Below are 12,590 nucleotides of genomic sequence, written 5' to 3' on the forward strand. Positions count from 1 at the left end.
TTTATAGCCGGAGGAGGCGGCCCGGGCGCAGAGGCCCCGCCCTGGCCTTTGCACCCCGCTCGGCGGACTGCGTGCAGCCCGCAGCGCCCTCGGCTGGGCTGAGCGCACCTGCGCGGGCCGGGCGCACTGTTCCCCTGTCGCCTTTGGCCCCGGGTCACGTGGAGGGGCTTGTTTGGTACGCGGTGTTCCAGCTCCCGGCCCTTCCCAATTTTCCGCGTGGGGCCGCTGCCCCTGTTCCCGGCTGTTCCGGGAACTCAGCGCCTGAGTCCCAGTGGTCTTCCCCACCCTCGGCTCGCTAGTCCCCGTCCTCAGGTTCACCTTTCCCCCGGAGCCGTGTGCAAACCCAGCCTTGTGCTCACATCCCTGACTTGGCTGGAGCCCAGGAGTTGTGTGCAGGGACCCGTGGTGAACGTGACCTTCAGCCCGTCACTCCCTCATCGCCCCCACCCCCGCACTGTTGTCTGTCCTTGCGCATTTCCTGTTTACGGCAACAGGGACAAGAGGGGTCACCTTTCTCCTTCCTTCAATTCTCCAGGACCAAAGCGGTGAATGGGCACATCGCCAGGGTCCTCAACTTTCTGGGGCCTTTCCTCAGCCTAGCAGGGCCGCCCCACTCCAGGATGGAGGTTCCCAAAGCCCAATGGAATTTCCCCGCACCCCAGGAAGGGATCATTGCAGGCACTAGGCCAACCTGGCTCAAATAACTAACAAACAAAAGTTCTTCCCCTCCCAGTGTTCATGACAATTACCTATCATTGCATCGGCAGCTGGCTTGGTTCATCACTTTTGCTCTTTCAACCCTGACAGCAACTTTAAAGGGGGACCCTAGCATGACACACAGCACGGGGGCTCCCAAGGAACCCACGGGCACGGTCCTGGGAAGGGGTGCCCTGGGTCTGACCCCCCTCGCTCCCCAAGGAAGCAGAAAGAGCCTTCCCTGTGGCCCAGAGGTATGTCTTCGCCAGCGCTCTGGTGCCCCGCTGGATCCTGGAAGTGACAAAGTGACACTTACAAAAGGGATATGTGTGTGTGTGTGTGTGTGTGTGTGTGACTCTGTGGCTACCTTCTATGTTTAGAAGTAAACAGATTCTCATTTCCAGGGGCGGTAAGGAGTTCGCATTTCGTATTCACGGAAATACGGATGGTTGAAAAGTTGTTAGGTGAACCGCCGGTGCAGGTGGCAGCAGAGATGACGACTCCTTTGGTGTCCGATGCACCTTGGACTGTCTTGCTCAAGCTTTACCACCCCCCCCCCCCCGCCGTGCTGATTCCTCTTTGTGGGAGAGGGCCCCGCCTCCTCTGGACCCCTGGCCCCACACCCGCGTGGTGGGTGAAGACGGCCCAGGACGCAGAACGAGCACACCAGGCCAGGTGTGTTTGCACGTAGGAGAATGCCTCCCGTTTGATGAGTGACGCACATGAAGTCACAGCTAATATTAGAGGGTGCTCCCAGCGCGCCAGGTTTCGTTCTGGGTTCATTGCAGGTGTTAAGTCAGTCAAGCCTAAGAACCAGACGCTTATTATGTCCCCTTTGCGTGGTGCAGGAGACTGAGCCGCAGGCAGGTCATGGCACCCGCTACCAGTGCCATGCTGGCTGTCTGCGGCATCATGCCCTCACCTGCCACCTGGTGCCATGACATCACCTGAAGGAGAAGGACACCTGGCCCAGAGCCGGTGGGAAGAGCAGTGAGGAGCAGTCGGGTCCCCATGCGTAGCCTGTGACTTCTCTGGGCTCCGGTTTGCTGTCTCTCCAGCCAAGATCACAACAGGATGATCTCAAAGGACCATTCCAGCCCCGAATAACCACAGGCAGGACTTAACGCCCAGAGGCACCTGGTCAGCCGCCTGTGGGCAGGGGGTGAGTCGGCTGTAGGATAGGTTCAGACCTCTGACGACGGGCTGTGTGATCCCGGGCAGGTTGCTTAACCTCCTGGCAGGTGCCACAATCATTCCAGTCCCCCAACCTTCACTTTCTCACTGGTTCCTGGGCAGAGCGAATGACAGGAGAGGCGAGGAGGGCTCTGTGTCTGTCCCAATGCTGAGGCCAGGTCTTGTCCCAGGGGGCTTATCGCAGGTTATCCCCACTCCCCACAGCACGGGGTCAGCAAGGTTCAAGTGCCACCGATAGCCTCCGACCCAGAGTAATGCTTCAGAACCAGTGAGCCTTTTTCTCCTGGAGCACGCAGGGGTTAGAAGGATTCCCTCCGCACGAATGTCAGTGTGGACAGCGCCCCCAATGGCCACTGTTCATCACACCCTCGCCTAGAGCCTGGACACGATCATTTATCCCTCCTTAGAGACAACATTTCTTTTCTACAAGCAGGGAAAGGCCTTCGCCCGGCCATGCAGCCAGGCAGTGGCGCGGCGGTCTGTGAACCGGGAGGCCTGACGCCAGGGCCCACGCTCGCAGCCCGGGCTGGCTGCCAAACCCTCTTCACACGGGGCACCTGCAGGCAAGCAGGGGCCTGCCTCTGGCCCACGTGACTCATCTTTCTCTTTGATTTTACATCAAATAGCAGCTCCCTCCACAACCAGCCTGGGGGGACAAACCGTCGTCAGTAATTACAAGTCACTCAGGGCTTGTCTAATGAACACCGCCACGCCCCTCGAATGGCGGGAACCCCCCCATCTCCCCGCATGGGCAGATGGACACAAACTCCCTCATCTGGAGCCAGGTCTCAAGTGCACACCCGCTTGCCGAGAACGGGCCAGGCAGTTCCCCTAAAGCCCTGGTCTCTTTGCTGGTGCCAAGTAGCTAAAGGCTGGGTCTGGGAGGGGCAGGGAACTGCCTGACTCATATTCGACGCCAACCCACAACCACGAGCTCTCGGGGTGCGGAGGGGGGCAGGCGTTCTCTCAGAGACCCCAGGCAAGCCAAGAGTGATGATCGCCCGTGGGGATACCGGGGTGGGGGGTGTGCGTGGTTCTGCGAGGCTGTGCGTGCCACACACTGGGGCGTCTGTGACTTGTGTCAAGTGCCCAGGGCACACTTCTGATGAACATGTGTACAGTGTTTATAAACATCTAATTTTCTCATCGGTTCTTCATACATGCATTGCAGTTGCATGTGTTGAATCTCAGAATGGGTTTTGTACATGGGTTTTTGTCCTTTCAAATTTTCCTCAGCAATTCATTTTATTTGACAAAACTTGACATCCATGAATGTTAGACACAAGAAAACGGCACTCAACCCCAGCGTTTTAGAGGCAAGCCCTCGCAGCTGGGGGCCCAAGGCTGTGCCGTGGACAGAAGATGAAGTCACCCGCTGGCCCTAAGGCACTCCGTTTGTTGGGGACGAATATTTCCATGCGGAGCTCAGCTCTCTGCACTTCTGGTCCAGTCTCCCACCCAGCTCCGGCGGGCAAAAATGTCTCACGCCCATGCAAAGGAAAAGAACCGGAGTCGGAGTAAAGTCAGCCGCTTACATTATCCCGCACGTGTTTCATAGAAAAGAGAATGTGGCAAATGGGTCAGGGGGGCTTGAAAACAATACAGGTTTGCAGACATCGCCCTGTTTACAGCGGGGAGCAGGCTCCCCCCAACATCACGCACAGCAGCTGCACTTGCCTGACGCTCCTTCGCAGACGCAGCCCTGGGTGCCCTTGGCACAGCCCACCAGAGCAGCAGGCACAGCAGCCTGGGGGGAACAGGGGAAATGAGAGGTCAGAGATGACTTCACCAGGCACCTCCCTGCCCAGCAGCAGGCCTGGTGCAAGCCCTGGGCCCTGGGGGCGGGGGGCCATAGTATGCGTGCTCTGTTGTGAAACAAGTAGTAAGACCTTCGGGGTTTGGGTGTCACCATGAGGAGGCTGTCCTGCCCCATCTGAGCCTGGGACAGGGCACAGAGCCTGCAGAGGCCATGACGGGGTCCCAGGAGCCAAGGAAGACCAGTTCTCCCAGAACCATGCAGCTCTGGGTTCCCTCTCTTGCCTTAGCTCCGCCTTCAGGTTCCTGGAGAAGGCCCCCAACTCTTCTCGCAGGCGGTGCATTGGCAGTCCTTGCCTGTGCAGGAGCCGGCGCAGGTGCAGGGCTCACTACCTGCGAGGAGGAGAAAGCTGGGCAGTGAGACGTGTGATGCGGGAGAGGCGGCAGCGATCACCAGTCCCCCCTGCACCTCCCCATCAGGCTCAGCCCTGGCAGCTCCTGCCCCACACAGGACAGGTGCAGCCTCAGCCAGCTCCTCCGCCCCTGTGCGGGGGAGCATGGTACACTCCCTGGTATTCACCCTGCAGGGATGGTCCCAGCTCCAGACCGGGTTCAGTCAGGCTGGGTCTGAGGATCAGGACCTTTGTCCTGAGCGCAGAAGACACAGTGCCCCTGCCTCCCAGATTCCACAGACAATTTAGGGTCCTCGGTCCAGCAGGCCCCGGGCTCACCCGATGATGAGGAACAGGACAGCTTTGAGCCTCAGGAGGCTGGAAATTCTCTAATGGGAGGGGGCGGGTGACGGGGGTGGGGGGAGTATGGTGGGGGAGGAATGCCCTTGGCCAGGGAGAGAGCACAGAGTCCGCACCCTCTCTGCAGGAGTCCACTTCCTCTCAAGTTCGAAATACTCCCTCCGCTCAACCCAGGGACACCCTGGTGGGACTGGGAAGACAGTGACCTAAGTGCCAGAGCCTGGGGCCTTTACCACCTGGGCAGGAGCAGTTGGGGTCCATTTCCATCAGAGGCGAGGCAGGGGGTCCAAAGCTGGAGGAGAAGAGTCACCTGCGCTAGTGCAGCGCGTGGTGGCGCCCCGGAGCCAGAAGGGGCGGCCCGGGCGCAAAGTCCTCTCCCTTGCCCTGGCTCTGGGCCGGGCAGAATCCGCGCTGCTCGCAGCGCCTTTGGCTGGGCCCGGCGCACCTGGCGGGGCCGGGCGCATTGTTTCCCTAGTCCTGCTGGGCTCCGTGCGCAACGTGCGGGCGGCACCGCTAACGCCTGATCACGTGAGGGGCTTGTACACAGTGTGGCCCACGGGGTCCAGCCTCCAGGCCCGACCCTTCCCAGTTCTGTGCAGGGGGCAGCCGCAGGCCCTTGGTACTGAAACCCGGCCCCTGCGACCCTTGACGTCTCTATACCCAGTCCCGGGACCTGTCCTCTGCTTTGCTCCTTCCAGGAGCCTGCGTGCAACTCCCCCCGCTCCCCGCCCCCCAACTCGCGTCCTTGACTTGGCAGGAAGGGCGGAGACTCCGGAGGGCGCTGTGTGCAGAGGACCGCGGGCAGTGGAACTCCACCTCCCGCCCGCATTTCTTCTCCCTGTCCCCCGACACCGGGCCTTCAGCCCCGTTTCTGTCCCACACCGCACGTCCGCCGGCGACACCGGCCTCTGCTCCTTCCACTCTCCCCACTCGTCTCCACCCGCGGGGATCCACGGGCGCGTGTGTGGACATCCTTGGCAGAAAACACTGGTGTTCCCCGCAGCCTGTTGGTACACCCCACTCCTGGAGGCTCCTGCAGCAGGGGCTGCCCCCGAAGAGGGAGCACTCCAGGAGACCCGAAGACTTGGCTTTGAAAAGCACGGCAGGCCCTAGCTGGCATAGCTCAGTGGATTGAGCGTGGGCTGCGAACCAAAGTGTCGCAGGTTCGATTCCCAGTCAGGGTACATGCCTGGGTTGCAGGCCATGACCCCCAGCAACCGCACATTGATGTTTCTCTCTCTATCTCTGTCCCTTCCCTCTCTAAAAAAAATAAATAAATAAAAATCTTAGAAAAGAAAAGAAAAGCACGGCAGAAAAAGCAGCTTCCTCTCCCAACCAGTACGCAGCATTTTAGCAGGTGTCCGGCCAGCCCCCTTTCCATCATGTTGCACCTCTGCACCCCACTCCAGCCCCACAAGGGACACTTTGGTGGATGGGCCCTGTTAGTCAGCCCAAAGGACCTCTCCAACACGAGGACTCTGAGTTCCTTGTCCACCGGAATGTCCCTGGGAATTCGCGCACTCGGTGGACTCCAGTCTGGCTCCCAAGGGAAGGGCAGCTCCCAGAGTCGCCAGCCTGTGGCCGAGGTCTGCTGACTACTGTCCTCCATCCTTTGAAGCCCTTTTAACAACAGCCAGCTGCCAGCTCAGCCGCGGTGGCGATACGTGAGCCACGGTGAAATATATAGTTATTTATAATAATCATAGATAATAATTAATGATATAAATAGGTATAATAACAGTAATATAATTATGTTATATTATAGCAATAAAATCATCTGGCTATCTCCAACGTCTTGCGTAAGACAGATTCTCATTAGCAGTGGTACAATAGTTTGCTTTCCCCATAAATACATTTAAGAAAACAGGAATTGTTTCCAAGTCCAAGGTGGTGGAGGCAGCAGAGAAAAATGGCAGGTTTCTCTGGGTTTCTGGGGAGACGCTGGGCATCGTCCTCGGGGCTGGATGGTTTTCGTGCCCATCACAGTTTGCGGGGGGGGGGGGGCGCGGAGAGAAGGGCTCTGTCTGACCTGCAGGTCGCGTGCATGTTCACGGGGTCAGTGAGAACAACAGGACTTGCCGGCCCCGGCTTCTGTGCCCAGAGGTCAACACCTCCCCCTGGGCTCCGTGGACGCCTCGTGAGGAAACAGCTAGCACTGTAGGCAGCTCCCCACGTGCCGGGACCCGGGATCGGTTCTGCCCACGTACGGATTCACTCACTCTTTTTTTTTTCTTTCTTTTTTATTTTTTTAAAATAATTTTATTTTAATTATTGTTCAAGTACAATTTTCTATCTTTTACTCCCATCCCAGCCCACCCACCCAGGCCTCCCCTCCTCCCTCCCATTTCCACCTGCCCCTAGTTTTTTATCCATGTGCCCTTTATACTTGTTCCTGCACACCCTTCCCCTTTTCCCCTGAAATTCCCCCGAAATTCCCACCCCTCTCCCCTCTGAACACTGTCAGCCTGTTCTCTATTTCGGTGTCTTTGGTTATATTTTGCTTGTTTTTTTTGTTGTTGTTATTGTTGATTAGGTTCGAATGCACTCCCTCTTATGACCCCCGTGGTTTCATTAGCCCCTTTACAGCGGAGGACACTGAGCCACGTGGAGGGTGTGTCACACGGGTCTGGGTGACCCAGGTGGGACAGGCACTCCTGCAGGCTGACAGCAGCCTTGTGCCGCCCCCCACCGCCCTCCCCCTGCCCTCCTGTGGAAGACCAGGACGCCGAAACCTGCATTCGTGGCGAGAACGTGCCGGCTGGCTGTCTGCGTAGCTGCGACACCTCTGGGCGTCCATGTCCCGTCTCTCGAGCCAGGGGCACCATGGGCTCTTCTCAAAAGTCCCTTCGAGTCATCCCTGTGAGATGCAGAACTTAGCGTCCAGTGACATCCCAACCAGCTAGCCGTGGCCAGCCGGTGCAGCCACCTGCAGGACAGGCTCGGACCTGCCACTTCTGAGCTGTGTTATTTTGGGGCAGGCGGCTGAACCGCTCTAGAAAATGACGCGGTCACGTCAACACTTGCACTTTCTCCGCCTCGCTGCCTCCTGTGTGGATGACACGACACGGAGGGTGGGAAAGGCTTCTATGTCTGCCCAAATGCTGCGGCAGTGTCCCGTCCCAGGGAGCTTGCATAGGCGGGCATCGACAGTGTGTGCGCGCCGGGTCAGCGAATCTGTAACCCCGCCCTTATGTCCCACCCAGAGCAAGGCTTCTAAACCCAGGAGCTAGAAGGGATTCTCTTCCCACGAACGTCCTTGTGGACGCAGGGACCCTAACGGCCGCTGTGTGTTAACCCCCAGGCTGGGCACTGTCATTTGTTCCTCACTCACAGATACAGTCTCCTTTCTGCAGATGGGGAAACGGAGGCTCGGAGAGTTTCAGCGACTCGTCCGGGCCTGACCACGTGTGGCTGTGAACCAGGAGGCGTGACACCAGAACCCATGCCCTTGGCACAGGCTGGCTTCTGTGGTCCCCGCTTCACACGGAGCCCTGTGGGCGAGCATGGTCCTGACTCCCGGTGCACGTGACTTGTCTTTCTCTTTGATGTTACATCAAACAGCAACTCCCTCCACAAATAGCCGGTGGTGGCGGTGGTGGTGGTGGCGGTGGGGGGACTAACCACTGTCATTAACTACAAGTCACTCCCTCCAAGCTGCAGAGCCTGACCTCACCGTGTGGCCGACGGCAAGGCCTTCCTCTGGAACCCACTCCCAGGCACACTCCCTGTCGCTGAGAAAAGCCGGGGCAGTTCCCTCCAAACCTGTAGGCACTTTGCTGGCTTCAAACAGCCAACAGCTGGATTTTGGAGGAGGACCAGGTTTCAGCTGGCCCAGGGGAGGAACATGGGAAGATTCAGAGCCAAGTTCAAACAGCAAGCTCTCAGCGGGGTAGCAGGTGTCCTATCCGTGACCCTGGGCAAGCCAAGCATGATGGTCCCCTGTGGGGGCCTCAGGGCGCTGCTCCAGGGGCTTCCGGTCCGCACATTGGGGGCCTTTAGGAAGTTTCCAGGGCTCAGTGCACACTTCTGACGAGCCACGTGCTGCACTTTAAAATCTCACATCTTATTGTTTATTCTTTATATATTGGAATTGTGTGTTGGGTCTAAAAATGTGGGCTTCGTATTGTTTTTTTTTTTTTTAAGTCATTTCCTAGTAATTACTATTCACCAAGATGAAGGCCTGGAATGAACAGAGGCCAGAAAAGAACTTATCCTTCACTACGGGGGGTTTTAAGCCCATGCCAGAACCAAGCCAAGTCGAGAGCTGCTTTCCACTCCCTTTAGTTACTTTCCAGCCTTCACTCCAGTGAGGAGGCACTGAGGTTGGGCAGGGAAACCAGGGGATGAGAATTCTGGGTCGAGACGTGTCTGTAGCTTCAACATGGACCTGGCAGCAGAGGGGACCCTGCCCCTTCCCAGTGCCCTTAGAGCTGCTCACTGATACGGACCCGGCTCGCCTGAAGCCTGTGGTGGAATAATACCCCCGAAGTAAAGCTTCAGTCCAGAGCCCATGTCCCTGCACTTCCCATCAACCCTGCACCCCAGCCCTGGTGGGCGCGCCAAGGAAAACAGAGGCAGAGTAAAGCCAACAATTTTTATTATTATTCATGTATTTCATAGGAAAAAAAGGGGGGGGAATGTAGCAAATGGGTCAGGGTTGTACAAAAAAAAATCCAGGTTTGTACACGTTGCTCTATTTACAGCGGGGAGCAGGCTCCCCCCAACATCACGCACAGCAGCTGCACTTGTCCGACGCTCCTTTGCAGACGCAGCCCTGGGCGCACTTGGCACAGCCCGCGGGGCAGCAGGCGCAGCAGCCTGGAGAAGGGGAGGAGGCAGCAGAGATGAATATGTGTGGGATAGAAGATTAATAGGAAACCCCATCCTTCCCGACTGGGGCCAGCCCGCCCTAAAGGGCATCCACTGACTGCCCTGTTTAAGCTCCCCTCAGAGTGGAATAGAGGGTGGGGTGTGGGGGGTATTTAGGGAGTAAAAAGGAGGATGCCACTCACTCTTCTTGCAGGAGGTGCATTTGCAGTCTTTGCACTTGCAGGAGCCGGCGCAGGTGCAGGAGCCACCTGGGGGGAGGAGAGAGGAAGGCACGTGAGAATGGTCCCTGAGACCTGACCCAGTGCGCGGGTGCTAGGAGCGTGGGTTCCAGTCCCTGATCTACAACCAACCAGCTCCGCAGCCGCCTCTCAGTACATCGGAGGCCAGCAGAGCAGCGTACACCAAGCGCTTCAGAAAGGGGTTGGTACCTTGAAACCCAGTGATCAGAAAGAGCAGGAGGGGTGGCAAATCGCTTGTCTAGCTCCACCACAGATCCCCGGCGTCCCCAGCCCCAGACCAGGTCCCCTTACCGGTGGCGCAGGAGCAGTTGGGGTCCATGGCGAGCTAAAGCGGTGGCTGGAGTACAAGGACGGCTGCAGATCAGATCGCTAGAACTTCGGGGAGGCGTGCTGGAGTGCCGCGCTCGGCGGGCTTCCTTTATAGCGGGAAGGAGCTGGGGCGGGTGCAAAAGCCTGCCCGGGCCGGGCGCCACCTGCACACGCCCCGCGCTGAGTCACTGGCGGCGGCGGGGCGCTCTCGGCCCACGGCTCCCGGCCGGGCGCACAAGGCTGTGCACACGGACCTCCGGGCCGCAATTCCTAGAAGCCGCCCTCCTTGCGGGCGACCTCGGGCGCAGGTGGGGCCGGGTGCAGAGACGTGACGAAGCGTTCTGGGCAGCCCGGGGCAGTGCGCCGAGCACCCTGCCGCTGCCCTCCGGCTGTGACCTGGGGCAGCTCGCCACCCGCCTCCGCCTCCAGCCCCGGACGCCCGGTACTTGAACCCTAGCGGTTAGAGAGAGCCTGTGAAAGCCGGCCTTGGGGATCCAGCTCGGACAAATAATCCGTTGGGGAGTGAGGACAGATTTCAAAAGACTCTTTGTACCTGTCAAGGCTTAATAATTGTGTAGCGACACATTAAATCCGGAGGACGGTTGTTGATGACATATCCTATCCATGGGGCACACAGCGCTTTGATACGCAGTATCCAGTGCAGTAATCCAGCTATGCCTGAGCTCTCCTTTAATCCTGCATCAACCCTGTGAAGTAAGGACTGTTGACTCCCCTTTTTAAAGAAGAGAACTTGAAGGTTAAGTCACTTGCCCAAGGTCACAGAGCCAGGGAGTGGCAGAATCTGGTGACTCAAATCAGAGGGCCGGGGGATGCTGGAGGCGACCTAAGGGTATAGACACCATCCGCGGACAAGGGTGAATAAAAATCAAGAAGCCCCAGGCCTTGGGCTCCCGAAACTCGTGGTCACGGGGGCTGTGTCACAAGGGCCCAAGGAGGAAGAAGTGAAACCAGGGTCACGGCTAGGATGGCGGGCACCCTCTGGAGCAGAGAGGACACCCAGTCCATGTGGGAAGAAGTGGGCTGTGGTGTGGTGTGGGGGGGGGCAGTCAGGGGAGGGAAAGGAGCGGAGGAAGCAGCAGACTGCTGGAAAGCTGGCACCGTCCTTGACCATGTGGAAGGGAAAAACCCCAGGAGAACTTTCTTCCCGCCGCCCCCCCAGTGGATGCCAGGCCGGTGCAGATTCCTCTCTGGATCACCAGCCTCGCTCGGAATGCCCGGAGTGTGTCATCGCAGCAGGGGAGGGGCTGCTGGAAGGTTCCCGGCAGTCTGGCAGTCTGGCAGTCTCCGGAATGCTGGCTCTGAGCGGGAGCCGAGTGAGGAGGCGGCAGAGAACAGGCTGTCCCCGCAGCAGTTACCCCAAGGTCCCGTGGAAACATGGTCACATCCCAGCTCAAACATCGCTTCCTCTGGGGAGTCCGTCCTGACTACCCCCCCACCCCTGCCCCGTGTTCCCTCAGGGTGCTGGAAGACATCCTGTTCTTTTCCTCTCTGGAATTTTCCGTGTCTGTAATATGTGAGAGCTCGGGTGATTCTAGGGTTGCCCTCTGTGTCCCTCCCGGCCCAGCGTGCCACTGAACACTCCAAGAGCCGTCATTGTCCCTGAGAGGTGTCTCCAGCCTCGGGCACAGGGCAACGTTGTAGTGAGCGCTTCATGAACATCTGTCAAGTACATTACTGGGGGGAATCCCCTCGACAGCCCCTCCCTCCCCAGCCTCCACCTTGGGTTCGGGGCCCATTGCAAAATGAAAGTAAAACACGTTTTTCACCCCCTGGGCCCTGGGCGCTAACTCAGATAAAACCCCGGAGCAGGGAGGGAGAGCTGGATCGTCAGAAGGACTAAATGCTAATGGTCACTCTGCTGAGTGGCCTGGGGCCAGTTACGTGCCGGGGTCCCTCTGAGCCTCAGGGTACTCATCTGTAAAATGGTCAGGCTGCACTAGAACTTGAGGGTCCCGTGCAACCGTCCTCTGATTTTAGAGCAAGCTGCGGACCTCTCACCGGGTGCGGCAGTAAGACTGAGGGCATTGAGGGGCTGCCCGCCGTCTGTGGGCCAGTTGTGCTGCTGCTGTGCACGTGTGTGCACGCTCATACACGCAGGACCCCTGCTTTCTAATCAACCAGGGGCCCGTTTGTCCGCTCAGCGGAAACAGTCCAACCCCATGAAGGGACAACTAGGCTTGTGTTTTGCCCCGGAAGTACCAAATCTAGCCCTGGGTTCGGGCTGTCCGTGTTGGCTGTGAAACCTGCTTTCTGTCTCCGCTGAATCATTTTGACTCTGCAAGGGGACAGATGACCAGCCAGCAAAGGTGAAGGGGGGGTGGGCCTAGTCTTACTCATCTCCACGCCCCTAATGTAATGGGAACAGAAATCACTCAGACCCTTTCTTCCCCGGGGGGATCCTGTGACTCTGTGGCCCACCCCCCACAGGTACCATCTCTCTGATCTCAGTTCTTCCTCCTCCCACTGACCCTGCCTTCATTCAGGAGGGTGTATCAGTTACCTCTTGCTGCATAACAAATTACCCCCACCCTGAGCAGGTCAAGACGACACTCCCGTATTCTCTCTAGTTTTTGTGGGTCAGGAATCCAGAGGCGGCTTCGCTGGACCCTCGGGCCCTCAGACACAAGCCCAGTGTCCGGGCTGCGGTCATCTCAAGGGTGACCTGGCACAGGATCTGCTTCCAAGCCCCCTCGTGCGGCTGTTGGCAGGATCGGGGGCCTTGTGGGCTACCGTACTGAGGCCTGGTTTCCTCGCAGGCCCCGGGCTCCTTGCCAGGCGGGCCTCTGCATGCACA

At 58.4% G+C, this 12,590-nt stretch overlaps 1 protein-coding gene across 1 annotated transcript; it reads right to left on the reverse strand.

Annotated features, from left to right (window-relative positions):
• Positions 1–8,977: 8,977 nt before the first annotated feature.
• On the reverse strand, positions 8,978–9,918 carry LOC123805747 (metallothionein-2A). Its single transcript, XM_045818474.1, has 3 exons — positions 9,758–9,918; positions 9,410–9,475; positions 8,978–9,215 (listed from the first exon to the last, which is right to left on the reverse strand). The coding sequence occupies exons 1-3, from the start codon at positions 9,783–9,785 to the stop codon at positions 9,124–9,126; spliced, it is 186 nt and encodes a 61-aa protein (XP_045674430.1). The 5' UTR covers positions 9,786–9,918; the 3' UTR covers positions 8,978–9,123.
• Positions 9,919–12,590: the final 2,672 nt, after the last annotated feature.

Source organism: Phyllostomus hastatus, unplaced genomic scaffold (assembly GCF_019186645.2).
Source record: "Phyllostomus hastatus isolate PE091 unplaced genomic scaffold, TTU_PhHast_1.1 phas_scaffold_345, whole genome shotgun sequence".
NCBI classification, from domain to species: domain Eukaryota; kingdom Metazoa; phylum Chordata; class Mammalia; order Chiroptera; family Phyllostomidae; genus Phyllostomus; species Phyllostomus hastatus.

Excerpts from the sequence above, each read along its gene's own strand:
- LOC123805747 (XM_045818474.1), bottom strand. The coding sequence starts at position 9,785 with ATGGACCCCAACTGCTCCTGCGCCACCG. Across the intron at positions 9,476-9,757 it reads CAACTGCTCCTGCGCCACCG|GTGGCTCCTGCACCTGCGCC; the intron begins GTAAGGGGACCT and ends TCCTCCCCCCAG. Across the intron at positions 9,216-9,409 it reads ATGCACCTCCTGCAAGAAGA|GCTGCTGCGCCTGCTGCCCC; the intron begins GTGAGTGGCATC and ends CCCCTTCTCCAG.